This window comes from Leucopleurus acutus, assembly GCF_964270905.1.
Source record: "Leucopleurus acutus genome assembly, chromosome: 3".
NCBI lineage: Eukaryota > Metazoa > Chordata > Mammalia > Artiodactyla > Delphinidae > Leucopleurus > Leucopleurus acutus.
The window spans coordinates 74,361,292-74,387,142 of NC_139145.1; the positions used below are offsets into that span (position 1 = coordinate 74,361,292).

Genomic DNA, 25,851 nt, shown 5'->3' on the forward strand with positions numbered 1-25,851 from the left:
CACCCTTCTCTCAGAGATAATCACTTTTGGACTTCTATCACCTTTGGATTTGTTTTGTCCGTTGTTGGATTTCATACAAATGACATTATACAATGCATGTTTTATATGTATGTGTCTGGCTTTTTTCCTTCCACATAATGTTTTTGAGATTTTTACAGTCTCACACACACACACACACAGAGAACATAAACAGAAGCAAAATAGATTTAACATATAAGAAATAATAAATGTGTGAAAATATTTGCAGGAAACAAAACTATAACAGAGCAATAACACAGGAAAATTGAATAAGATTCAACAGGAAAGTACAGCAAGGTAACAAAATTTAAACAAAACCAACAAAACTTCAAGAAGTACAAAAAACTACAACAACAAAATTTAAAACTAATCTACCAGCACATTAACACAACAGAAAAGAGAATTTGGAAATTGGGAGATAGAAAAATGTCTAAAGAATGAGAAAATTTTGTAGACTGCATCTATATAAAGTATACAAAATGCATTATGAAGGAAGAAAAATAGAAATAGGAAAAAGATTAGAGATCTGGACAATATAATGTGAAGGTCTAATATGCATTTGATAAGTGTCTTGAGAGAAAAGTGAGCAGAGGCAATAACTGAAGAAATAAATGCAAGAACTGATGAAAGATAAACCAGAGATTCAAGAGGAATGTGAATCCCAAACAGAATAACTAACATATTTATACTAAGATATATTGTAATGAAAGAACCAACGACAGACTTCAGATAAAGAACCTGTAAAGTCCCAGTGGAACAATTATAATCATAAAGATTATTAGAAGAGAAAACAATCAGCTTAGTTCTTGAGAGGCAGAATGGTAGGGTACAACTCTAGTTAAAAGCATAGGCACTGAAACTAAATTGTATTGGGTTTGAACCCTAAATTCACTACTTACTAGCTGTTGTAGAGACTTTGGCAAGTTACTTAATCTTTATGTACTTTTCAGTTTCCTCATCTATGAAAGAGGGATAGAATATTCTTTCTCATTTTGTTTATATATACATATATATGACTTAAAATAGCTCCTTCCACATAGTGGAATTCTTCAGTTTTAACTATATAAAAGTATATAACCATAAGATATAATAAAAGATGCCCACTCAGGCAATCACAAGTAAAATTAAATACATAACTTATTCAATCACTAATATTCCCTAGGTAAAAACAGAAACCCAGATCTAACTTAGTTGAGGCAGTTCAACTTGATTCCAATACTTTACTAGCAGTAAAATTTTATTGTGCCACCATATAACAAAAGTCACCTCACCACAGGATGAATTTTTCATTATTCATGAACAACGGGTTACTATATAACTACAAACAACAAGATATGAGGGTGGTGGCTGAGGTCAAATTTAACAAATTACTTTGAAACAAACGACCAGTATGAACTAGGGTAACATTAAATAAATGTGAAAACCTTTATAGGAGATAACAGAGCTAAAAGTAGTCACTGAAGTTTGCTCTTTGAACACCACTGTCAACAAATAATGCCTTTATTTGTACCAATGTACAAAAATAAGATAGCACTGAAGGTATACAGACATAACATTTTCAAGTGGTTACTTTTTAGGCAGGTTCTGAACAAAATTATATTATCTTCTATAAACAGAGACAATAGATACAAACATAAGATACAAAAATATATATAAGGACACTATATATATATGTATAATACATACACACACACACACACACACACACACAAATATTTAGTAAATTAAGTACCGAACCATGGTCCAACAGTTTATGTGAAAAATTTTCTGCCCTGCCAATATATTTTTTGGATGAATCTGAGGCAAGCATGACTCTATACCATACTTCAACCTCAAAATACCACAAAGGGATCCAAAAATATTCCCAGTTCTCCCAAAGAATACCAAATAACCACAATTTTTATATGTAGTCCTGATCACTGTGAATGTCTGCCCACCAAAAAAAAGAAGAAAAATAAGGGGATAGTGATATGGCATGAAGGTAAACTAAAAAAAGTGACTTATGTGTGTATACATAAGAAGGCTAAAAGATGACATAATACATGTTTACCAAGGCATCAAAGACGTCAACAGGGTTAACAAGTTCCAAATCTGAAAATAACAGGACCTAAGGGTCACCAGTTAATGACTGAAATGGACAAGTAAAGGTCAGCCTAGAGGGGCTCCTATTTTGACACAGTGGTTTATTTGCCCTAACGTCAGTTAAATATCTGATAGATATCTGAAGCTACTCACTACGGGCCATCAATAACACAGAATATGGGTGTTGCCACACTTCCATCCTTGTGTGCCACCCCAACTCCCAACACCGTACAACAACTAGATCCCAGACCACTGGCCTAGAACATGGGAAAAGAGAGAAATCCAAAGAAAAAGTCAGCAGTGCCCATTCCCTGCATCCTGGGCCTCACTATTGTGATTCACACAAACTAACTCCCCCCCACCCCCCACCCCCCACCCCCGCCCCGTCCTGATTTCACACCCAGGAAGGAACCTTGTAATTTTAACTTAGCATTCTATGTATATCAGCCTACAGAAAGAAAACATATTATTTATTCTGATGTGGGCATTCTGGACCCATAATAGTAAAATACCTCACTGTAAGTTAGAAATTAACTCTTTCTAAATATTTACACCTCTGAGAGCTTGACTGATTGCATGAATTGATTAATACTGTGAATCCACTTCTGATTAACAGTGACAATCTTAATGAGACAACCTAACCAGATTTTCTGTCATAAAGTCAAGGACCAGAACTTAAACCTAGGTGAACTCATGCCAGGTAAATGCCAGTGCCAACTCACATGTCAGCCAGCCAGTCTCTCCTGGTGGCACCACAACCCTTCTGTGCATTTTTATTTCCCAGTAAAAGTAAACAGCATTTGTTGCAGTGAAACTTGGTTTACACTCACAGGATACTTAAAATTAAGTAGCACAGTTTTCTATCTCATCCCCAACGTTTTTTTTTTTTATTTCTCCCACTTGCCTCTTCCTCAAATAGTCTCTCCTTCTATATTAAAGTCACATTACCCTAATAACAATGGTTATATTGGCAGAGACAAGATTGAGACTGGCAGGCAGGCTGGGAAAACCAAGCCATGCTCAACCTCAAGGAAACATGGCTGGCAAACCAGATAGAACAGATGTGCCAGCAGAAAGTTATATCTTATAAAAATTCCCAGATCCCAACTATTCAAAAAAAAAAAGCTGCCTTATAGCTGTCATACCAGGCACATCTGGGACTTCAAAACATTCCCAGGGGAGTTTGCTTGCCTGGCTATCCACCCACATCAAGAATTTCTGAATCCTTGAAGGTCAAGCAATGGCCAAGTTTTACCAAATATAAAAACATCAACAGAAAAAGAGATGTTGGAAGGTACCTCAAATACATTTTCAAATAATGTAATCCTGAATACTAAGGACACCTTTGTCCAAGTGCTTGAATCAGGAAGAAAAATCTTGCATTCTAACTTTTATCTAATAAAAAATGCCAATATGCCAGCTTCCTTAAATTCAAAATTTTTTAAATTCAGTTCTATAATGCTGCCAAAGTAAAGGGATTAAGTTTTTGTAACACACAAAGACACAGATATCTTATATATACATTATCATACACTTGAGAGGCATGAAGATGCTAGGAGCTTAATAACAAAAGGTCAGTTACACTTATCACTTTCCCAATAAACACTCAAGTTAAAAGGATACGAAAAAAAATTAATGAAAATGCAACTTAATCATTAAAGAAATAATAAGAAAATAATTAAAGAAAAATAAGAAACATGAACTTACCAGTTTAATTGCCACATATTCATTTGTATATAAATTTTTCCCTTGGAAAAAAAAAGAAAAATGTCAGATTCTACCAGCAATGAATTTTTAAAGATACATTATGTAAAACTGTACTTTGGGGGGTCAGGGGAAGCACATAACACATTTAAATGAAACATAGGTTTTTGCTTCCAACTATTTAGCAGAAGTCTCAATAACAAGGAAATATTTAAATTTATGATCAACTCCATAACACATTCAGTATTTCACCTAGATTCAGAGTAGAAAGTAATACTAATAAATACTTTAGACCATTTATTTAAAAAAAATTCTTATTTTGTTGGAATACTGCATACAATTTACAAAGTAATCAGTAGGCAAACACATGCTAAACTAAATTTCAAAACTAGAACCCTATATAGAAATTGGAGTACAAAATTCCTTTCTCGATCACCACCTCATTTTAAATCCTTCATTATTACGGGATGTGATCTTAATAGGGCTCATATGTAATCTAGTAAATAGATCAAATATATAGAAAAAATGTGGAATACCTTTAAAATAAAACTTCAAAAGTATTATTCAATAATTGGCTTTGACAAACTAGTTAACTACTCTGAGGGGAAGAAGGGTTATTAAGAACTTGCCTTATAACCAAATTAAATTCCAGGTATTTTAAGAGTTAGATATAAGCCATAAAACAAGAAAAAATATTTATCAGGCCAGTATACAGATGCCTTTTTGAGCATTAAAAATAAATGGAAAAAGATTAAAAGATCAGAAGATTTTATACAGATTTGATAGCTTAAAATATTTTAAACTTCTGTAAGTTGAAAAAAACTATTATATACAAAGAACAAGTGAAAGACAAATCAGAATAAAGATTTAATATAATTAATATGTAAAGAATTCAAATGAATTACAGTAATTATTGGCACCAGCAAGTTGAAAATAATCTAGAAAATTCCAAGGGGTCAACATCTATAGTTCAAGTAAAATACTATGGAGAATTAAGTATATGAAGAAAATCTGATACAGAAATTAATGTGCTTCTTTACAAGTACAGTTCAAAGAATAAAAAATAGAACAATATTTGATTTCTGGATTTCCAGTATTCTTTCAATAAGCATGTACTATTTTTATAGTAAGAAAAACAGAACACTGATCGTTGTTGTTTTTAACTGCGATAGTAACTGGCCCTGGTCACACTGGCTACTTAACACAAAAGAGGTAATCATCAACTTTCACACATGTGATTTTTCCAACATAATACACCTAACTTCATTTTATACAACAGCTAATAAATGGCAGTAAAACTTCTAGACAAAATTTCAGTCTTGGATATGCTGCCACAGTGAGCAGTATTTTCACCATAAGAATCTTTGCCACAAGCAGTTTCGCAGCACAGCTAATTGCCCAAGAGGCAATTTTGATGGAAAAATTGAAAACTATATTTTGATATAAATGTGAAAATTTTATATGAAATTAAAATGAAAATAAAATTTAAAATGAACATTAAAAAGGACACAATGACACATGAAAAACTAGTAATAAAATATTTTAAAGATTCTACTGTCAAAATGAAAATACAAAAAATATCTGAATACATTTAAAACGTGTATAGATTCATGATTATAGTTGTATTATGGTATATCTGAGAAAAGGTGATACTTCCTTTGTCAAAGTCAATCATTACGGATTCAGAATCTCATGTTGGACCTAAGTTCTCTACAACATAAAAAAAGTAACTCTAAGTCTCCACAGATATCCCTGGAAATAAAATGAACAATCGAGGGATGCTCCTATTTATTATCAATATATGTAACCTATATAACTGGTAGTAAATCTCTAGACTACATTTAAATGTTCCATCACATGACCAGTCTTTATGTTTTACCAAATCATCTAAGCCAGATTCTGTAACAAATACAAAAGTTCTGTCTCCATAATGTTCTCCACTATCAAATAGCAAAAATTTTCACCATTTTCAAGAAACTTACACTCATCAGGAATCACGTAACCATTTCTTTATGGGGGATAGGAAGAGCTTGATTCTTCTTTTGCCTCCAACTTCTAATATTGCATGATAAATCTGATAAAGACAGCATTAGAGCGCAAGCTGTTGTATCTAGATTAGCCAAAGAACTGACAATTAATGCTCTGGATGACTGTTGTGAGTTACTAGCTGCTTCTTTATATTTGCTATAGCTTGGTAAGCTTTTGGTTTGAGGTGTGGCAGGGATGCCTGTGTTCACTGAAGGATCTGCAAAGTGATGTTCTCATTTTCTAGTACTGTATGCAATCTGGCTTTTCACTCTCTTATGTCATACCTCTAGTAAGTTTTCTTATCATTTTATTTTCTATCAAGTCAATATATGTAGTTGTTTTATTCACTATTTTAAGACCACCATGCTACTCGTCGCTATTTAGACCATTATGAGGCCTAAGATTTATATAAAATAAAAATATAAGGAGGTTAGGAGGTTGGGATAGACACACTACTATATATTAAATAGATAATCAACAAGGACCTACTGTATAGCACAGGGAACTCTACTCAATACTCTGTAATAACCTATATGGGAAAAGAATCTGAAAAAGAATAGATATACATATAACTAAATCATATTGCTGTACACCTGAAACATAACACTGTAAATCAAGTATACTCCAATATAAAATAAAAATTAAAAATGAAAGCACTGGGCTTCCCTGGTGGCGCAGTGGTTGAGAGTCCGCCTGCCGACGCAGGGGACACGGGTTCGTGCCCCGGTCCGGGAAGATCCCACGTGCCGCGGAGCGGCTGGGCGCGTGAGCCATGGCCGCTGAGCCTGTGCGTCCGGAGCCCGTGCTCCGCAACGGGAGAGGCCACAGCAGTGAGAGGCCCGCGTACCACAAAAAAAAAAAAAAAAAAAATGAAAGCACTGCATCAGTGGAGAAGTGAAACCAAACTGTCAACCAGTCGAAACCAAACTGTCAAACCAAAATGTCAACCAGTTATTTTATCTATTACAGCACTGAAACCAAATCGTCAAATCAGTTATTTCACCCCTTACAGCAAAACTGCCTTATGGCCAATGAGTTGTATGGCCAAACAGTAAAACTGCTTGCAGCAAAGACTTATGGCGAAAATACCTAGAACCGTTGCCACCACTGTACAGCAGTGTTTGTTCATATAAATATTATAATGCTTTTCTGAGTTTTGTCCTTATTTTATAAAAATGAGTGAAAAAAAAAGCATTCATTCTAATGCTAAATAGCATGAGTCTCATAAACCTGTCACACTTATCACAAAGACGGAGTTCAACAGGAGGAGCCAAAGTGGTGAATGCTAAGCTATAGTGAGGTACTCACTGAGCCCATAAATATAAAAAAATTTTAGAAAACATACCATATTTTTAGCCAATAAGTTCAGCATTTAGATGTGCCTTCATATATATTTTCAAGAATGCGTTATGTATAAAATTGTAGTCTTCCTCTAGTAAGCTTGAGGTGAATAATTTAATGGTACAATGAAAAACTTAATCTTGAGAAACTGGTATCTAACAAAGGAACAATTGTGTTTTGAGTTTAAATATGGAATTTACATTTCCTCAAGACATTATCATCTTTTCATAATTATCCTGTATATGATATTTATTCACAAGCGCACAGGGAAAAATATTCATAGGACAAGAAGTTAGGTTAAACACAAATTCCACAGAATCAAAATAAACCATATACTTCTAAAAGTACTGTTTTTGTTGGCATTTACATGTTCAAATGTCTACTTTTAAGTCACAGCAGAAAGTACAAAATCCTAAAAGCATCACCTTTTTTTGAACATTAGACATTTTGCTGAACTTTGAGGGTTATATTTATAAAGATGAACATAGGTTGAACAACACTACCAATGCATTTTTGTCACCTTGCATAGGCATAGCCTTAAATAATTGGCTTTTAATCGATATTTGTTATACATATGAACTAACAATGCACAGAATATGTGTTTGTGGGTAAAATACGAGCAAAAGAGAGGGAGTATATGTATAGAGGGAATGCAGTTAAGAGAAGGCTCCAAGTAGACTGGGTTCCAGCTAACTGATGTTTTAAATCCAATTTCAAAAGACATTTCCAACAGAGCTTTGTGCCACACTGAACTTGAAAAGATGGTTTTACCAATTTTGTGGCATTTGGGTGGTCATTGTTATAAAACTATGTTCTACAGAAACTACATATATGTTTATATCAGGGATTACGAATTAACCAAAATATACTTGTGCCCCTTCCCTAATAATAGAATTCCCGAGTTTTAAAATGGTGTCCAGCTCGACTAAATTTCTAGCCTCTCTTTCAGCTTGGTGTGACCACGTGATCAAGTTCTGGATATGAGTCGATGTTAAGGTATGTCACTCCCCACTTCCAAGAATGAACATGTGCTCTTCTGGCCCTTTTTCTTCTTCTTGCTGGCTGGCTGGAAGAGAGACTGAAGCCACATATTGAGCATGCGGAGATACCCTGCAGCTCTGGGTGCTGTCCTTCTGGTCTGTGTTATGTGAAAAAGAAAGAAACGATTTTCCTAACACCACTATATTCTAGGATCTCTTTGTTATAGCATCATAGTCTATTCCTTATTATTACGTTTTTCAGATAAGTTTGAAGCTTGAATTAGTAGAAAATCAATAAACACTTATAAAAATGATGAATCCACTCAAATCTGTATATTTACTTGATATATACTGTAAGGCCTGCAGAATTTTCAACAAAACAATTCTTAAATATAAACAATAAATTAAGAAGAGTTATAAGCTATACAGGAACAAGAGGAGAAAAAACAAAAATAAAAGAAGTTATAAAAACTCCTGTGGTCTACTTAATTATATCAAAATTTACAATATCCTATTTCAGATAATGGGAATTCATAGACAAATATATAACACCCTTGTTCTGTGTTCCTTTACGTCATGGTCAGTCAGGTTTAGCCACAAGAGGGGACACAGAAGAAGCTCAGGAAAACAAAGTTTATTATACTCCAGGTCCTAGAAAGGGGGTCACAGAAGAAGCATCATGTTTTGGTCAGGTGGTAGAAGACAGGAGCAAGGGAAGAGCTTAGGCCAAGGCCTTTATGGGTGTTTCTGCAGGAAAGGCAAGGCGGGGCAGGGTAAACAGCTTAGGACTGGGTAATTTGAATAATTCTGTTAGCCTTTGGTGGGCAGTCTCTAGTTGTCTTGTACTTGGCTATGGGATGAGTTAAGGAAGAGGAAAATTGCCTTCTGGAGTGTATGGGCCAGAGAGGAGGTATGGCTCTGGATTGTTTAGTTTGCAGATCAAGGCATGCTCCCAGTTGAGTCCTTTGCTATCTTTAAGAACTGGCTAGCCTGTAGAGGAGCAGTCTCTCCACAGCTAGAAAGGTTTTGAGGTTTTTTTGTTTTTATTATTAAAGCAATGTTATGTTGGCTGAACTGTAAAGCAGAAAGATACGCCATATATTCTGGAACACATCTGCAGTAAGAGGTCTCACCTCAGGTTTTTGTTTTTGTTTTTTTTAATTGAAATATGGTTGACCAGAAAGGTTTTTTAAAGATGTTAAAGCATCATGGGAAAATAAAAAATATATACAGTATAACCCCACATTTTAGCTAGCTTTGTTTTATCTCATTCAGTGCCTGTTAAAAACATTTCTAGGGGTTTTGGTTCATTGTCTAAGCTAGAACTACATCTAACATGCAGCAGGATGCAAGCCTTACCATAATACAAAGATAAAATAAAACCAAAAATATATCAATTCATCATTTTACAATTAAAAATACAGATAAAATGATAGTAAATACATTTACTTAATTTTAGATTATTTCAAAAGTTCAACTATTTTTTTTTAATCTCAAGTTCAATTTTTATGTCCAACTTTCTTTTTTTTTCTGTACTTTCAACAGAGGGTAATAGTGTCTCTCCTTGGGGCATTTAGAAATGGCAGTGGAGGTTGGGGGAAGGGCATTTGGGGTTGCATGTGGAGATGCAACTCCTATTTAGTGCCCAAGAAGTCTGAAGTTCTAAACACCATGCAGTACACTGGACAGTCCTCAACAACAACAACAAAAAAAAACTGTCCAGCCCAAGGTGCTAATAGCATCTTCGTTGAAAATCCCTTACCTGTAACCTTATATTCTTTTTTACCCAATACTAAGCACAAAAATTTCAGTGCCAGAAATCAAATGTTTATTAACATGGTTTTAAAGAAAGCACCTTAAGAATTCAAACCAGCTTTTAACATTAGCATGCTTATCCAGGTACAGAAAGAATGATACTTATCACAACTTTTTCTGTACAGAGAAATCACTTGGGACCTTTAGAAAAAGGAATAAAACGTCCCTTTATTTAGTAGTCTATCAAGAGAGAAAAATATGATTAAATTAGTTCTTCAAGTGTATATGTTACATGTATCATAAGTACACATAAAACACAGTTACATGTATAGATAATACATTTAAATAAATAGATGTACACAAATATATAATTAAAACCCATAGATAGATCAGGTACAGAGAGATAGATAGATGATGGATAGATGGATGGATGGATGGACTAGTAAGTCATCTTATGCCTATTCCTGCTCATTCACAGACTGCAAAAGAAAGGGTTATTTTGCTGTTTTTTCAGTACATAGCATATATAGTTTCAGTATATATGGGTACATACAGTTTCTCATATTGCCCTAGTTAAAATGCTCCACTAGATTGTTTTGTGTGTATACACACACATACACACACACATATATACATACATGCACACACACAGATGTATACATATGTAGCTATTCTGAAATAAATTACATGAAACCAATTTTGAATAAAAAATGCCGAAGTACTACGGTACTATAGTCGTATACACAAAGAGAGACAGAGTGACAGGTGAAGTACAAATATTTATATACGACAAAATATATAGCTATAAAACTAATTTATATAAATAAATTTAAATAAATATACATATAACATGCTATAATTTTAATTAAAAACAAATATCTTGATATCTTTTTAATGGAGCAGAACAATCATTGTTTTCCTAAAACAGGCAAGTATAGTGCTGGTCCTTTTATACTATTATCTAAATTTAATCTTCACAATAATTTAGGAAGTGGAAATAATCCCATTTTAAAGTTGAGAAATTTGAAGCCCCACATAGTTAAATGACTTATATATTCCATAATGGCAGAGACAAATTTTATATTTTTCTAGTGTATCAGTGCCTAATCATGCCTCATACATAATACTGTAGACATGCCATAAATTTTGAATGGATAGATGGACGTATAATAGTTCAAGGTTGGATAAGTAAATAACCTGGTTTTTTTTCTAATGCCAAAATCAGAAACAATTTAAGAATTTCAAAATATCTAATTCAATATCCTTCAAAAAATAAAATGTAGAACATTCACCCTTTCAAATATTTGCGTCCCTTCTAAAACGCAGAAGAGTCTGTCAAACACATCATTTAACAGCAATGTACAAAATATGTCGTTGCCTTTTATTGCCTTGCTTCAAAGATTTAATGTACACTAGCTACATAAAACAGTAATAAAATGAAGGAATAACTACAAATTAGAGTGTTTTACACAATGAAAAAGGAGAAGTAGTCGAGTAGATGAACATACAATTGCCTATATTTCTAACACCAGGGTTGAATCTAATGAAAATTGTGAAGCCAAGTTTTTTCTTTTTATTTCCGAAGTTTACACTCTTGCATTGACCAGAGAGCCCTCAGGGTACCTCAGTATTTACTGGAGTATTTTACTCCCATAAAACTGTGCTACCCTTCTTCTTGTTTCTCTTCAGTGAAGATAGCCATATCTTTATTGCACTAGGAGTTAAAAATGTAGATTTGGATCGCGAGTCCATCTTAAATTGCTGTATGACATTTGTCAAGAAACCTTCCCTCACTGAGTTTCAAATGCCTTAAATGTAGTTAGGAGGTGTAAATTAGACCAGTGCTTCCCAAACTTACCTGATTATAAGAATAAACTGAGTCAGTACTTTGTGTCCCTTATTAAGAATATAGATTCCTAAACTACCCTGGATATACTTGGGGGAAGGGGAGAATAGATTACAACACTGTAAATTTCACTGATTTTTGATGCAGTTTCAGCATATTACCTTGATTTTAAGCCATACATATCCTCCTAAAGTAACCAGTTACTAAATGTTTTCAAATCAGAAAAGGTAGCCTAAATATCATTCCTAAAAAATACATTGCAAAGGCTTTCCTGGTATCTATTTCAGCCTCTTGGGGCTTTTTAATTTACTTTCTTTTTTCTCATATTCTGGATGGTTTATCTCAAGTAAACAGACATTGTTATACTAGGGAATTACTGACAAATGAAAATAGAAGTATATTAGAAATTCCTAATATCTATATTCTTTAAAATTACCACAACAAACAACTAAACAAGTAACTAAATCACTTCATTAAAAAGTATCTTTCATTTTAAAAAATGCTCCCAACTTTATGGAATAAATGAAATAGTCTTACCTAATCGTAATTCTCCAAAATTCCCACATCCAATTTTTTTTCCGACTCTAAAGTTAGGTCCAACCATTAAAACTCCAGAGGATGAAGAACCAGTTCCTCGAGTGTTGTGTCCTGACCGACCACTAGGTCGTGCCATTCTATCATCTGATTTGTCCTTGTCTTTCTTTTTATTATCCATATCAAGTTTGCGGTACTCCACTTTGAATTCTTTAATCAAGACGACCACACTGAAATAGGGTATCGTGAGAACAGGTACATCACTAGGTAACTGTACCAGGTGGGTAATGTTAACATTCAAATTGCAGTACGTAGTCAATTAACTGATGCGTGTTCATCCCATTCGTAAAATTTTTCTCAGTTTTCTTTTCAGCAAAACATGTCTTCAAAATTAGCTTTTCAATGATGTGAGCTGATATTGATAGTGACCTAGAATAGTAAGAAAAGAAAATCAGTCAACTTAGAGAATCAAAAAACATATGTTTGGGAAATTAATAACATAACCAAAGTTTAGGCAATGGACTATCACTATTTGTTGATGCCCACTGAAATCTAACCTCAGTAGACTCTTAATCATTACCCTTTATTCCTATACTTTAATACCAAAGGGATCACAAAAACAAAACCAAACAAAGAAATCAGTGATTTGGTTACTTCTTAAAAATAAATAAAAGTAACAAAAATGTATTGAGAGGGACTTCCCTGGTGGTCCAGGGGTAAAGAATCCGCCCTCCAACGCAGGGGACGCAGGTTCAATCCCTGGTTGGGGAACTAAGATCCTACATGCCGTGGCGCAACTAAGCCCGCGTGCCAAAACTACTCAGCTCACACGCCTCAACAAGAGAGCCCATATGCCGCAAACTACAGAGCCCATGCGCTCTGGAGCCGGTGCACCACAACTGGAGAGAGAAAACCCACACGCCGCAACTAGAGAGAGGCCTGCGCACCACAACGAAGAGCCCGTGTCACAACGAAAGATCTCGCATGCCACAACTAAGACCCAACATGGCTAAAAATAAAGAAAAAATAAAAATAAATAAAATCACTGTTTAAAAGAAAAAATGTATTGAGTGTTTCATAAGCCAGTATACATTCACTAACCAAGTCCTTCCAACTTAGAATCATTTCAATTAAAAAAAAAAAATACTCAAAGAATTCCAGTAAGTCAATATAAGATTTTCAATTTAAATTAAAGCAGAGAGAATACATTTTGCAAATTAGTAAAAGATCTTAATAAAAATATCTTCCATATATTCATACACTTAATAATTTTCAAAGGCTTTTCAAATATACATTCTCATTTGATCTTCATTTATTCAAATATTTATTACCCATTAAGTATATATTATCTATAACTATATATGGGAATGGAGCAATCATAACAAGGGTTGAAATAAATAGTATTTTCTCATCAGCTTTTAGCAACCCACCAAATATGCAATTATTCCTAACACCTAATCTATTTATAAAGTTTCTTATTATATTTGCCATACTCAATATTGCAGATGAAACTATAAGCATCTGTTTGGTATAAGTAAAATTGAATCATTTTTACATATACTGTTTGCTCTCTTTCCAGCTATAATAGAGTAACTGATACTGAACTTCCCCTCTTGCTATAAATAATTATGAAACTGGACAAAACATATGAAGCACCTGTTTTCAGGCACTGGATAATAGGCAGTGTAAGAGAAAACAGAAACACAGAAGGTGATTTCCACCTTCACCCAAGATCTCCAGCTAGGGACAATTTTCTGACTACAGCACAGGGAAATGGAGGCTCAGGCTCAGTGATCATAGATCAGAGTTTGGGACTGTTGAAGCTAGTGGAATTTGCAGGACCTCACAGTACTGAAGGTGAGGCAATTGTACAGTTTTAGGGATAGGAGGTGACAGGGCAGAAGCTAGGCTAGCAGACAAAGGCTACTATGGGGTTAAATAAAGAATGGAGATACTAAAGGCTGTGCAATGCTAGAATATCTTAAAGTTCCTACCTAGTCATGGTGGAGGAACCTCATTAATATCCCAGAATTTAGCTGAAATACCAGAAAGACCAAGTCTTTAGAGTAAGGACCATACCCTAGAGTAAGGACTACTACACACTGGCCAACTAAAGCCTAAAACCAAGCCTAGATAGGATTAAGAATACCTCCAATTACACTAACTACATTCCAGAATGAAACTTGACACACTTAAAACAGAGGAAAAAAAACCCAAAACCAGACTTTCAACAATGGTGAATTCATAATGTCCAGACATGAAAATGAGCAGTAAATGTGACATGCAGACAGGAAACAAAGCCATCAAAGGAAATAGACTCCAAGATGACCCTGATATTGATATTAGAAGACAGGACTTCAAAATTACTAAATAGCTGTTGAAGTCCTATTACATTAAAGAAAGAGACTGGAGCAGAAAAAAATATTTGAAGAAATAGTGGTTGAAAATTTCCCAAATTTACTGAAAAACACTAACCTACAAAATGAGGAAACTCAGCAATCCCATAAAGGATAGGTACAAAGAAAATTAAACCTAGGTACATCAAACTGCCAAAACCCCAAAATAAAGGGAAAATCTTGAAAGCAGACAGAGAAAAACTACACGACATACAGGTGAACTTCTAACTTCTTATCAGAAACAATGGAGACCCGAAAGAAAATGGGAGAATACGTTCAAAGCAATGAAAGGAGGAAAAGAACTCTCAACCCAGAACATGACATCCAATAAAAATTAGTCTTTAAAACTGGAAGTGAAAGAAAGCCATTTTCAGAAGAAGGAAGCTAAGAATTAGTCACCAGCACACTTGCACAACAAATACTTTTTAAATAGTGCATTAGGCTTAATTAAATCACATGATACCAGACAGAAATCTGAAACTTCAAGAAGAAATGAGGCACACTAGAAATGGGAAATGCATGTGTATTCATTTCCTTAAAAGATAAATTACTCTTTAAAGCACAAATAATTTCTTAGTGTCACTTATAACATATGTGGAAATAAAATATGTGTATAACAAAGAGAAATGGCAGGGGCAGGTAGTAAATGGAATTATATTATTTTAAGATTCTTATATTTGTTAAGAATGAAGTGGTTCAGTATTAATTTTAAGAAGCCCATGTTAAGTTAAAAATGCATATTGTGATACCTAGACCAAATACTAAAAATTAATTACAACATAAATATCTAAAAAGTTAACACAAGAAATAAAGTAGAATGACAAACATTTGATTAAAACAAAAGAAGAGAAATAAGAGATATGAGACAAAAAGGAAAACAGCAAGAGAATAGACTTAAAAACACACATATAATGAAAATGGATCATGTTTTCCTAATAAAAGGCAAAAGGCTATATTAAAAAATCAAGATCCAACTATATGCTGTCTCTAAGAAACAACTTTAAATACAAAGACACAGATAGACTGAAAGTGAAAGAATAGAAAAAGAGGGCTTTCCTGGTGGCGCAGCGGTTAGGAATCCTCCTGCCAATGCAGAGGACATGGGTTCAAGGCCTGGTCTGGAAAGGTCCCACATGCCGCGGAGCAACTAAGCCCCTGTGCCACAACTACTGAGCCTGTGCTCTGAAGCCTGCGAGCCACGACTACTGAGCCCATGCACCACAACAACTGAAGCCCACACACCTAGAGCCCATGCTCTGCAACGAGAAGCCACCACAATGAGAAGTCCGCGCAGTGCAACAAAGAATAGTCCCTGCTCACCACAACTAGAGAAAACCTGCACACTGCAACGAAGACCCAGCGCAGCCAAAAATAAAATAAATTTATTTTTTAAAAAAAGGAAGAATAGAAAAAGAGATACTATGCAAACAGCAAGTAAAATAAGCTTGAGACTATATTATCATACAAAGTAAACACCAAAACAAGGGAGTATCTCCAAAGATACAGAGGTCCACTTCATAATAACAAAAATATCAATTCAACAGAAAGACATAAAAATCATAAAAATGAGCAAAATGAAGGAGACTTTAAAAAACAATGATTTGTTTGAAATGATTGTTTGAAAAAGACAATCATAGTTGAAATGTTAACACACTGTTGTTTCAATAACTGATAAAGTAGAAGACAAAAATATCAGTATGTATACTGACACAGGAGACGTAAATAATACCATTGATTACCCTGAACTAACTGACATTTATAAAATACAATATCCAAAACTGAAGAATAATATTCCCTTTCAATGTTCATCAAGAAAGACCATATGCTGTCATTATTTAAGTCTCAAATAACTCAAACATTAGAGTATACTCTCTGATCAAAACAGAATTAGATAAAGAAACAATAATTATATGATATCTAGAAAATCCCCAAATATTTGAAATTTAAACACACTTTTAAGTAACTCATGAGTTGAAAAATAAGTCAGATGGGAAACTAGAAAGAATTTTTCACAGAGCAATAAGGAAATATAACACATTAAATTTTGTAGGTTGCAACTCAAGCAATGCTCAGAAGAAAATTAGAAGCTTTAAATGCCTAGATTAGAAAAGAAGTATTTAATCAATGATCTAGATTTTCTCCTTACAATGTTAGAAAAAATAGACATAACTTGAGGAAGTACTTTAATAGCACTATTGTTAATACTCCATAGGCTTACATGAAAACATAGTCTTAACAAGTGAAAACATTGGAATTCTCGGCAGATAACTAGGAGAATATCAAAGAAACAAAACAAAACAAACAAACAACAGAAACGCTAGAATAAAAAGGATCATATCTGAAATGAAAAACGTCATTGGATACACTCAAAAGTAGACTGGATAAAGCAGAAGGTGTCAACAAACCTGAAAGGAGATCTAAAGAAATTATGCAGGGAGCAAAATCAATACAATAGAGAAAATAAAGCCAAAGTTTACTCTTTGAAAACAGTCAATAAAATTGGTATTGCCTAGCAAAAATGATCAAGAATAAAAAGGGAAAATATACAAATAACCAATAACAAGAATGAAAGGAGGGATATTACTAAAGATCTTATAAATACTATAAGAATAAAGAACTATTATGAGCAACTTTATACAATAAATTTGATAACTTAGATGAAATTTTAAAAATTCTTTGAAAAATCCAACATAGGGATACAAGATGAAACAACATAGGGATACAAGATGAAACAGAAAATATCAATAGTTCTGAATCTAAATTGAATTTCTTTAAAAAAAAATCTTCCCATAAAGACAGTATCACTGGTGAATCTATCAAATATTTAAGGGAAAAAATAATACTATTCTTACAAAAACTCTTTCAGAAAAAACAAGAATAAGGAATACTTGTCAATTTACTTTGTGAGATCAGCAGAACTCTGAAAAAAAGCCTGACTAACACTTGAAGCAAAGAAAATTAGACCAGTGTTTCTCATAAGAATAGATAAAAAAGTTCTTCACAAAATATAAGCAAATATATAAAAAATTTAATAAATAATAATCAAACAGGGTTTAATACTAGAAATGTAAGACTTAATATTTGAAATAAATTCACCAAATTAGTAGGAAAAGAAAATATCTCAATAGACAAGAAAATACATTTGACAAAATTCAACCTGTTAATGATTAAAACCTCTCAGTAATCCAGAAAGAGAATCAAACTTAAACCTAATAAAAGGGTTTTTCCTACAAAAAAAGCTACAGCCAATATCACATTTAAATGGTGAAACACTGAACTCTTCACCAAGACTAGGAGAAAACACAAGAATGTTTGCTCTCAGATCTTCTATTCAACATTGTACAGAAGAACTAGCCTGTACAATAAGGCAAGAAAAGATGCAAAAGGCATGAAAACTGGAAAGGAAAAGGCAAAACTGTTGTTATTCAGAGACATCATGACTGTGTGTGCAGAAAACCTTATAGGGTGACGTCATCAAGAGAGCAACACAGGTCATTCCCAACTTCAGTCCCCCTCACAAGAAGACCAACTAGTAACTATCCACCAACAACACTAAAAAAAAATCCCAGAACCCGGGGGTAAGGCTAAAGCACCCTCCTGGACCAGAGAGACAGAGAAGGGTAAGAGGAGTGGCTACACTCTGACCACACTGTCCCTCCCCCAAGCCTGGCACAGCACTACACCTACAGGACCCCCCAAGCCTATGGTTTCTCCAGCGGGAAAACAAGAGTCCAAGATGGACATCCAGCTCCCCAGGTATGGCAGGATGCTTCCTGGGAGGCCCACTCAGGTCTCGCCTCATCAGGATCACTGAGGGAATCTGTGGGAATCAGTAAAGAAAAAAAAAAAAAAGAAATCTCAACAGAACAATAGCAAGTAAGGATACTGAATCAGTAGTCAAAAACCTCTCAACAAACAAAACTCCAGGCAAGAATGAGGAATAAATGAATTTGCAATTCCTGATGGAAATATAAAATAGTACAACTTTGGGGAAAAGTTTGATAGTTTATTGTAATTAAAATATATACCTATCCTATGACCTAACAATACCACCCTTAGGTATTTACTCAAGAGAACTGAAAACATATGTTTAGAGAAAGATTTGTACACCAGTATTTATAGCAGCTTATTCATAAAGGCCAAAAACTGGAAACAATCCTATTGTCTAGTAACAGGAGAATAGATATATAAACTGATATATTCATTCAATGGAATACTACTCAGTAAATAAAAAGGAAAGAACTGCTGATACATGTAACAACATGGATCAATCTCTCAGATATGAGATTGAGGTAAGTCAGGCACAAATGAGTACATATTATATGACTCTTGTTATATGAAGTTCCAGAATCCACAAAAATAAGCTGTGGTGACAGAAATCAGATCAGGTGTTGCCTAGGGTGGTGGGAAGTTTGGAAAGTGGCATAAGGGAACTTTATGGTAGGAAAGGAATGTTCTATATCTTGATTGGGAGGGGATTACACAGGTGTATACATTTGTCTAAACTCTTCAAACGACACTAAAAATCTATGTTTTATATTATATGTAGATGATGCTTCAAAACATGATTTTTAGGAACAACCCACACCAAAAATAAATCAAAGCTGTATCTCTAAGTTTTTTCCCTATTATAACTTTATCATAAAACTCACCTGAAAACACTACAGTTTTTTAAAGTTAATGAACATATACATATTTTGTTTTAGACTGTTTTCTTTAAAAGGGCCCTTCTACACTTTTTCTATTTAGAAGGAGGTAATTTCCCATTTGCAATGTTTCATGTTATTTTCAATATATAGCTTTTTGTTTACCAAATATCCAAAATACATTCTACATGTTATAAGAATTCAAATAATACAAAGTAAAAATACCCTTGAGATGCCCATACCCCTTGTCCCTCATTCCGCTTGCTCTACTCAGAGGTAAACATTACTTTCAATTTGTTTTGTATGGCCCAGACCTTTTTAGTAATGCCTGTGCATGCATATATTTAAGTATAGCAGTATTTGTAAGTCTGCTTGTTTGTTTTACAGAAGAGGTCAGTGTAAAGCCTCTGAAGAACCAAAACTTCCTCACAAAAGAAACAGCATTTGAAAGCATATCATACATTGAAAAACTTTTGCCTTTTCCCTTTCATACCCAACCATTCCACATGAACCCTGGAGGAGCAAGGGCCAGCATAATGAATGGCTGAGGAGGCAGGAAGAAAAGTCAAGAGACAACGCCAAATTCCTTCCCCAAGAGAAATCCCTGAACGAGTGGCCAAGCCTGAAACTAGGAGGTGGGAAAACAGAAGCAGGAAGAAGTGATCAATTAGCTTAAAATTGAACTTCAAATATGGCACAAGTGGGACACGCCTTCAAGATGGCGGAGGATAAGATGCGGAGATCACCTTCCTCCCCACAAATACATCAGAAATACATCTACATGTGGAACAACTCCTACAGAACACCTACTGAACGCTGGCAGAAGACCTCAGACATCCCAAAAGGCAAGAAACTCCCCACATAGCTGGGTAGGGCAAAAGAAAAATGTAAAAACAGAGACAAGGGAATAGGGACAGGACCTGCACCAGTGGGAGGGAGCCGTGAAGGAGGAAAGGTTTCCACACACTAGGAAGCCCCTTCGCGGGCGGAGACTGCGGGTGGCGGAGGGGGAAGCTTCAGAGCCGCGGAGGAGAGCACAGCAACAGGGGTGCGGAGGGCAAAGTGGAGAGATTCCCGCACAGAGGATCGGTGCGACCAGCACTCACCAGCCCGAGAGGCTTGTGTGCTCACCCGCCGGGGCGGGCGGGGCTGGGAGCTGAGGCTCCGGCTTCAGAGGTCGGATGCCAGGGAGAGGACTGGGGTTGGCTGCGTGAACACAGCCTGAAGGGGGCTAGTGTGCCACAGCTAGCCGGGAGGGAATCTGGGAAAAACTCTGGAACTGCCTAAGAGTCAAGAGACCATTGTTCCGCGGTGCGCGGGGAGCGGGGATTAAGAGCTCCGCTTAAAGGAGCTCCAGAGACAGATGCGAGCCACGGCTATCAGCGCGGACACCAGAGATGGGCATGAAACGCTAAGGCTGCTGCTGCAGCCGCCAAGAAGCCTGTGTGCGAGCACAGGTCACCATCCACACCTCCTCTCCCAGGAGCCTGTGCAGCCAGCCACTGCCAGGGTCCCGTGATCCAGGGACAACTTCCCTTGGAGAACACACTGCGCCTCAGGCTGTTAATAATTTTTCTATTTTGATAACTTTATTTTCTTCCTTCCTTCCGTCCTTCCTTCCTTCTTTCCTTCCTTCCTTTTTCTCCCTTTTCTTCTGATCGGTGTGGATAACAGGCTCTTGGTGCTCTCGTCAGGTGTCAGGCCTGAGCCTCTGAGGTGGGAGAGCCAAGTTCAGGACATTGGTCCACCAGAGACCTCCCAACCCCAAGTAATATCAAAGGGCAAAAACTCTTCCAGAGATCACCATCTCAACACTAAGACCCAGCTCCACTCAACGACCAGCAAGCTACAGTGCTAGACCGTCTATGCCAGACAACTAGCAAGACAGGAACACAAACCCACCCATTAGCAGAGAGGCTGCCTAAAATCATAATAAGTTCACTGACATCCCAATACACACCACCGGACGTGGTCCTGCCCACCAGAACAACAAGCTCCAGCTTCATCCACCAGAACACAGGCACCAGTCCCCTCCACCAGGAAGCCTACACAACCCAGTGAACCACCCTTACCCACTGGGAGCAGACACCAGAAACAACGGGAACTACGAACCTGCAGCCTGCAAAAAGGAGACCCCAAACACAGTAAGTTAAACAAAATGAGAAGACAGAGAAACACGCAGCAGATGAAGGAGCAAGGTAAAAACCCACCAGACCAAACAAATGAAGAGAAAATAGGTAGTCTACATGAAAAAGAAGCAGAGTAATGATAGTAAAGATGATCCAAAATCTTGGAAATAGAATGAAGAAAATACAAGAAACGTTTAACCAGGACCTAGAAGAACTAAAGAGCAAACACACAATGATGAACACCACAATAAATAAAATTAAAAATTCTCTAGAAGGAATCAATAGCAGAATAACTGAGGCAGAAGAACGGATAAGTGACCTGGAAGATAAAATAGTGGAAATAACTACCACAGAGAAGAATAAAGAAAAAAGAATGGAAAGAATTGAGGACAATCTCAGAGACCTCTGGTACAACAGTAAATGCAACAACATTCGAATTATAGGGGTCCCAGGAGAAGAAGAGAAAAAGAAAGGGACTGAGAAAAATATTTGAAGAGATTATAGTTGAAAACTTCCTTAATATGGGAAAGGAAATAGTCAATCAAGTGCAGGAAGCGCAGAGAGTCCCATACAGGATAAATCCAAGGAGAAACATGCCAAGACACATATTAATGAAACTATCAAAAATTAAATACAAAGAAAAAATATTAAAAGCAGCAAGGGAAAAGCAAGGAAGTACAAGGGAATCCCCATAAGGTTAACAGCTGATCTTTCAGAAGAAACTCTGCAAGACAGCAGTGCGTGGCAGGACATATTTAAAGTGATGAAAGGGAAAAACCTACAACCAAGATTACTTTACCCAGCAAGGATCTCATTCCGATTCGACAGAGAAATTAAAACCTTTACAGACAAGCAAAAGCTAAGAGAATTCAGCACCACCAAACCAGCTCTACAACAAATGCTAAAGGAATTTCTCTAAGCAGGAAACGCAAGAGAAGGAAAAGACTTACAATAACAAACCCAAAACAATTAAGAAAATGGTAACAGGAACATACATATCAATAACTACCTTAAATGTAAATGGATTAGATGCTCTAACCAAAAGACAAAGACTGGCTGAATGGATACCAAAACAAGACCCATACATATGCTGTCTACAAGAGACCCACTTCAGACCCAGGGACACATACAGACTGAAAGTGAGGGGATGGAAAAAGATATCCCATGCAAATGGAAATCAAAAGAGAGCTGGAGGGCTCCCCTGGTGGCTCAGTGGTTGAGAGTCCGCCTGCTGATGCAGGGGACATGGGTTCGTGCCCCGGTCCGGGAAGATCCCACATGCCGCGGAGCGGCTGGGCCCGTGAGCCATGACCACTGGGCCTGCACGTCCGGAGCCTGTGCTCCACAACGGGAGAGGCCACAACACTGAGAGGCCCGCATACTGCAGAAAAAAAAAAAAAGAGAGAGCTGGAGTAGCAATTCTCATATCAGACAAGACAAAGAGACAACCCTTAGAATGGGAGAAAATATTTGCTAAAGAAGCAACTGACAAAGGATTAATCTCCAAAATATACAAGCAGCTCATACAGCTCAATATCAAAAAAACAACCCAATCCAAAAATGGGAAGAAGACCTAAATAGACATTTCTCCAAAGAAGATATATAGATTGCCAACAAACACATGAAAGGATGCTCAACATCACTAATCATTAGAGAAATGCAAATCAAGACTACAATGAGGTATCACCTCACACCGGTCAGAATGGCCAATATCAAAAACTCTACAAACAGTAAATGTTGGAGAGGGTGTGGAGAAAAGGGAACGCTCTTGCACTGTTGGTGGGAATGTTAATTGATACAGACACTATGGAGAACAGTATGGAGGTTCCTTAAAAAACTAAAAATAGAACTACCATTTGACTCAGCAATCCCACTACCGGGCATATACCCTGAGAAAACCATAATTCAAAAAGACTCATGTACCACAATGTTCATTGCAGCTGTATTTACAATAGCCAGGACATGGAAGCAACCTAATTGTCCATCGACAGATGAATGGATAAAAAAGATGTGGCACATATATACAATGGACTATTACTCAGCCATAAAAGGAAAAGAAATTGAGTTATTTGTAGTGAGGTGGATGGACCTAGAGTCTGTCATACAGAGTGCAGTGAGTCAGAAAGAGAAAAACAAATACCATACACTAACACATATATATGGAATCTTTTAAAAAAAAAAAGGTTCTGAAGAAACTTGGGGCAGGACAGGAATAAAGGTGCAGACGTAGAGAATGGACTTGAGGACATGGGGATGGGGAAGTTAAGCTGGGACGAAGTGAGAGAGTGACACTGACATATATACACTACCAAATGTAAACTAGATAACTAGTGGGAAGCAGCCACATAGCACAGGGAGATCAGCTTGGTGCTTTGTGACCACCTAGAGGGGTGGGATAGGGAGGGTGGGAGGGAGATGCAAGAGGGAGGAGATATGGGAATGTATGTATATGTATAGCTGATTCACTTTGTTATACAGCAGAAACTGACACACCATTGTAAAGCAATTATACTCTAATAAAGATGTTAAAAAAAATTTTTTAATGCCCTCCCAAAAAAGATGGCCCAAGTATATTTAACACCCCAAAATAAGTCTTGCCAAAACTGAACTTATTCCTATAAATATGTGGCAAGAATCAATGGAAACTGACCAGGATATCATTTATGAGTGGGGAAAAAAGAATAATCAAAGTATAGAAGTAGTGGTTAGTGAGAAATGAGGCTGTTTCGTATTTTACTCCATCCTTTTTACCACATTCAAGAAACTGTTCAAAAACCTGTCATGCTAGGTTTTTTTACTTTTTAAAATATATTTAACAAGTTGGATTTTTGATTAAAATATTTTTATTAAGGATCTTAAACAGTGCTAGTACTTCCCGTTTTGCACCTATCAAACAGTATTAGTATCGACAAGTTTGTCTATAGCCATGGTCAGCAAACTCCAGCCTGCAGGCTAAATTCAGCCTATTGTCTATTATGTACAGTCTGCAAACTAAGAATCATCTTTACATTTTTACATATTTGGGGAAAAAATTAAAATAATATTTTGTGACACATGAAAATTATATGAAATTCAAATTTTGGTGTTCATAAATAAACTTTCATAAGAATGAATCCATGCTAACTCATTTATGCATTGTTACAGCTGCTTCATACTACCAGAGAAAAGTAGTTTTGAGACCATATGTGGCACTCTTATCATTTCACAGTGCTGCCCAGAGCATCACAAACTACAGTGATTTTCATGCTTTTAAGGCACAGTGAAGTCTGGATTATGTATTTCAAATTATAATAGATGGCAAAGCACTGTGTTTATTATGTAATGAAACTACACTAAAGAATATACTTGGACATGACCAAAAGTATTAGTTTTCTATTGCTGTGTAACAAATTACCAAAAACTTAGCACCTTATAGCAGTATATTTATTAGTGCACAGTTTCCGTGGATCAGAAATCTGGGCACGGCTCAGCTGAGTCATTTGCTCAGGGTTCCACAGGTTTCATTCAAAGTATCAGCTAGACTACATTCTTATCTGGAGACGAAAGTGGGAAAGAATCTTCTTCCAAGCCTCCTTCAGATTGCGGGCAGAATTCATATCCTTGCAGTGTATAACTGAGGGCGTCAGCTTTTAGCTGGCTCTCACAGGCCACCCTCAAGTCCTACACGGTATCTACAGTCCCTAGAAGCTGCCTACAGTTCCCTGCCACATGGACTTCTCCAACATGGCCACTTACTTCCTCATGCCCCTAAGAAAAATCTCTAGCTCCAATCTTTTGAGAGTAAGTCTTAAATAAGGCAACATAACCTTCTCTCACAGCTAAATCCCAATCTTTGTACCCTGCTCCAATACACCAGTTCTCCCAGGTCTTGGAATCCCTGCCATCTGCTTCCAAACCTCTTTGATGCTGCCTGCCTTGTCTATGTACTAGAAAGAGCACTGGATTAGAAAAAAGAAGTCTTAAGAGTCCCAACTACTCGTGAAGCCTTAGGCAAGGCTTAATCTGTCTAAGCTTATTTTAATAATTATAAAATAGGAGGATTAGACTAGGAGATTTCTGAGGATATTCTTATATTATACACAATATTATAACTGCCTGTTGTATTTGATGACAAGGACTCTTGTTATATGTAACTTGGTGATCTCTGAACCTAGCACACTGCCAGGCACCTAGGACAGTCAATAGATATTATACATTAAGAAATGAGTTTTTTCTATCTCTAAACATTTCTAGGTTTTAGTTGTGGGCTTCCTACCTAAAGCCCTCCCAGTTACTTATCACCACACCCCCTAACATCAGTCTCTTCATTCACCTGAAGCACATCACTGAACCTCACCAACCAGTGTGATACTCCCAAGTACTCCCAAGAATTTCCTGTATGTGACAGCATTC

General features: G+C 36.1%; 1 protein-coding gene across 8 annotated transcripts in view; it reads right to left on the reverse strand.

Moving 5' to 3' along the window:
- CSNK1G3 (casein kinase 1 gamma 3) overlaps window positions 1-25,851 on the reverse strand; it is a 130,623-nt gene that overhangs the window by 79,554 nt on the left and 25,218 nt on the right. For all 8 annotated transcript variants that reach the window (XM_082837211.1, XM_082837210.1, XM_082837218.1 and 5 more), the window contains exons 2-3: window positions 12,292-12,717; window positions 3,808-3,848 (exon numbers count right to left, since the gene is read on the reverse strand). In XM_082837211.1, the coding sequence (XP_082693337.1) occupies window positions 3,808-3,848; window positions 12,292-12,469 (219 nt within the window). In that variant the 5' untranslated portion in view covers window positions 12,470-12,717. The remainder of the gene's footprint in view (window positions 1-3,807; window positions 3,849-12,291; window positions 12,718-25,851) is intronic.